Source organism: Myotis davidii, unplaced genomic scaffold (assembly GCF_000327345.1).
Source record: "Myotis davidii unplaced genomic scaffold, ASM32734v1 scaffold240, whole genome shotgun sequence".
In the NCBI taxonomy this organism is placed as follows: Eukaryota; Metazoa; Chordata; class Mammalia; order Chiroptera; family Vespertilionidae; genus Myotis; species Myotis davidii.
This window is the reverse complement of record NW_006292334.1, coordinates 696032-698702: the sequence shown is the minus strand read 5'-3', so window position 1 is coordinate 698702 and position 2671 is coordinate 696032. Positions and strand designations below refer to the sequence as shown.

Sequence of the window (2671 nt, the reverse complement as noted above, 5' to 3'; positions counted from 1 at the left end):
AAAAGATACAGATTACATAGACTTTTTAGTTCTCGAGTATCATGGATCAGAAGTTCACTTTAAATTTTAAAAAGAACAAAGAAATAGACCTACTATTTTACTTCTTAGCAAGAGTCTAAGTGACTGTCTCCACAATTAAATGCCACATGCCCTTGTGTCACCTCCAGACCCATCCCAAGCTACAGATTACATAGACTTTTTAGTTCTCGAGTATCATGGATCAGAAGTTCCAGGTACATCACCAGAGAACTGCAGCTGCCAAGTCACCGCAGACCCTTTATAGCTTTTATCTAAGTAACTGTCTCCACAATTAAATGCCACATGCCCTTGCGTCAGCTCCAGACCCATCCCTAGCTGTTTAAAGGGCCACCAGCTATCTACATGCCCTTCCCTTTCCCTGGAAGATCTGAAATATCCTGGAGAAACAGGCTGGAGAGGACCAGACAGGTGTGAGCTGGGACCCTCACACCCAAACCATAAAGATTTGAAATAGAACAAAATAAGAGCATGGACTATGCTACAGAGAGAAATAGATTAGCCACTAGAGTGGCATCAATAGAAAAAAGGCCCAAAGACACCCAGCCTCACAGACCCCCTCTTTTCTAGCTCTTTAGCTATCTGGGCTTCCTCGTCATTTCTGAGTCTGGATCTGCAAACTGGTTTTGCATGAATTGAGTACTTTATCTATAAGGCATTAATCAGTAAATATTCTAATTCCTTCACCTACACTACAATAGATATCAAGAGCAGCCAATTCACAATATCAAGCACTAAATGCAAAATTCCTCCTGGTGGTTTTCTTCCTTGCCTAGTTAATGTCTAATCCATATATTTGTTTTCTCCTAAGATAATATTGTTAGGGTTCCTTTCTGAATTTCTGCTCCAACTTTCAGCAAAGTTTTCCCTTACATGGATAAAAATAAGAATAAACAAAATTAATCCTCCATCAGTTGGCCTGACTGCCCTGTAGCTGTCCTTTTTCAATTAAAAAATTCTCCTGCACCTGGTCACTTCTTTCATCTAAAGCTCTTTGCCTTTTAGAGTTTAGATATGTTTTAAGGAAAGTTTATATGATCCATATTTTCTCACTAAATAGTTTCCCTCTCAGGATTAGACCCTTTATAGCTTTTATCTTTAACAGAGTGTTCTTAAATAAAACATGCACATTTTCCCACTAATGGTATCACAGAATTAATTTAAATATAAAACAATATTTAGAAAAACAGTTCTAATTTTACTTTCAGTGAAAACTTCAATTCGCTTTTTTATTCTAATATAACCAAAGACTGTTCATTAATTCATTCATTTATTTCAACAACTATAGCTACTACACTCTAGTTAATGTGCTAAATGCTAAGGAAACAGTATTCACATGAAATATGATTGTTAAAACAGACATTAATTTGATTATTTGAAACATGATATGTAATTTTTAATCAATCAATAATGATTGGTGCTAAAAGAACTTAAACACAGAACCTTGCGAAGAAGGATAAGTAATATGAATAGAGGGGGGAAAGCTTGTGCAAAGGTCCTGAGGCAGCAGAAAGTGTAGCCTTTGTAAAGAATTAGAATAAAAGAGATCAGTGTAGCTAAAGTAGAGCAAGAAAAAGGTCAAGAAAAGAGGCAAAATCAGGGAGGGAGTCCTTTAAGCTAGGTTAAGGATTTTGGATTATATTCTAAGGGCAATTAAGACACTCTTAAATGGCTTTAAGGAGAAAAGTGACATGATGCAATTTGAGATTTTAAACCATAATTCTGTGTTCTGCAAGGGGAATAAATTTAAGAAGAAAAAAATGGATATAGGTGACCAGTTAGAAGGTTTTGAAACATGGGCTTCTTCAGCAAATCACAGGAGCAACTCAGAACAGAATTCAAGATTTTTAACTCCTTGTCCATCATCCAGACTTGACATTCCATGAGATTTTACAAAAACATATTTATATGACATATTTATTTGAATTTATTGTGAAAATTGCTGACAGTAAGTCTTAAAACTGACCATTGTATAATTACTAACCTGTACTAAAATATCACCTTTAAATGATATGTTTTCTATTGGTAAAGCTTAGGTAGCCAATCACTAATAACTAAATTTCGAATTTTTAACTATGACTTTTTAGAACATTTAACTATGGCTTATTTCTAATGAGCAAAGGCTAAAGTTTTTATAAATTGGAAATTCAAACTTTGGGATAATTCCTTTTGAAATATTGTGTGTCTTACTCAAAAATAGCAAATTTAACAAGCTCGTTTCACTTACCCACCAGCAGTGCATGGCCTAAAATATCGTAGAACACATTACTGTCCACCTTCAGGCCCACGGTCCCGGACATGCTGAGGCCTCGGCTGAAGGAGCCCCACACGGTGCAGCTCTGTATGTAGGAATCTGAGTAGCGAAGGGTAAGGTAACAATTAGAAGGGAACCTGAAAGGCTCTTCAGATTTCGATCTCTTTGGAGATCATTTCCAAAGCAAGCTATAATATAACTAACAACATTCTCCCACACAATGATGAAACTCGGGAAATGAGGATTTGGAATTAGAAATCGAATTTTAAAAATGGGCAACTCTACAAGAATAAGCAGGGTAGAATGCTGGGGTCCAACCCCAGCAGGTCCAGGGGTCCCCAAAGGTGTGGATGGAGGCAGCGAAGAAGGAATTACACAGAG

The 2671-nt window shown here is 36.6% G+C and overlaps 1 protein-coding gene across 1 annotated transcript in view; it reads right to left on the bottom strand.

Annotated features, from left to right (window-relative positions):
• PKHD1 (polycystic kidney and hepatic disease 1 (autosomal recessive)) overlaps positions 1-2671 on the bottom strand; it is a 406355-nt gene that overhangs the window by 232854 nt on the left and 170830 nt on the right. The window contains exon 42 of the mRNA XM_006765722.1: positions 2268-2389. Coding sequence (XP_006765785.1) covers positions 2268-2389 — 122 coding nt within the window. The remainder of the gene's footprint in view (positions 1-2267; positions 2390-2671) is intronic.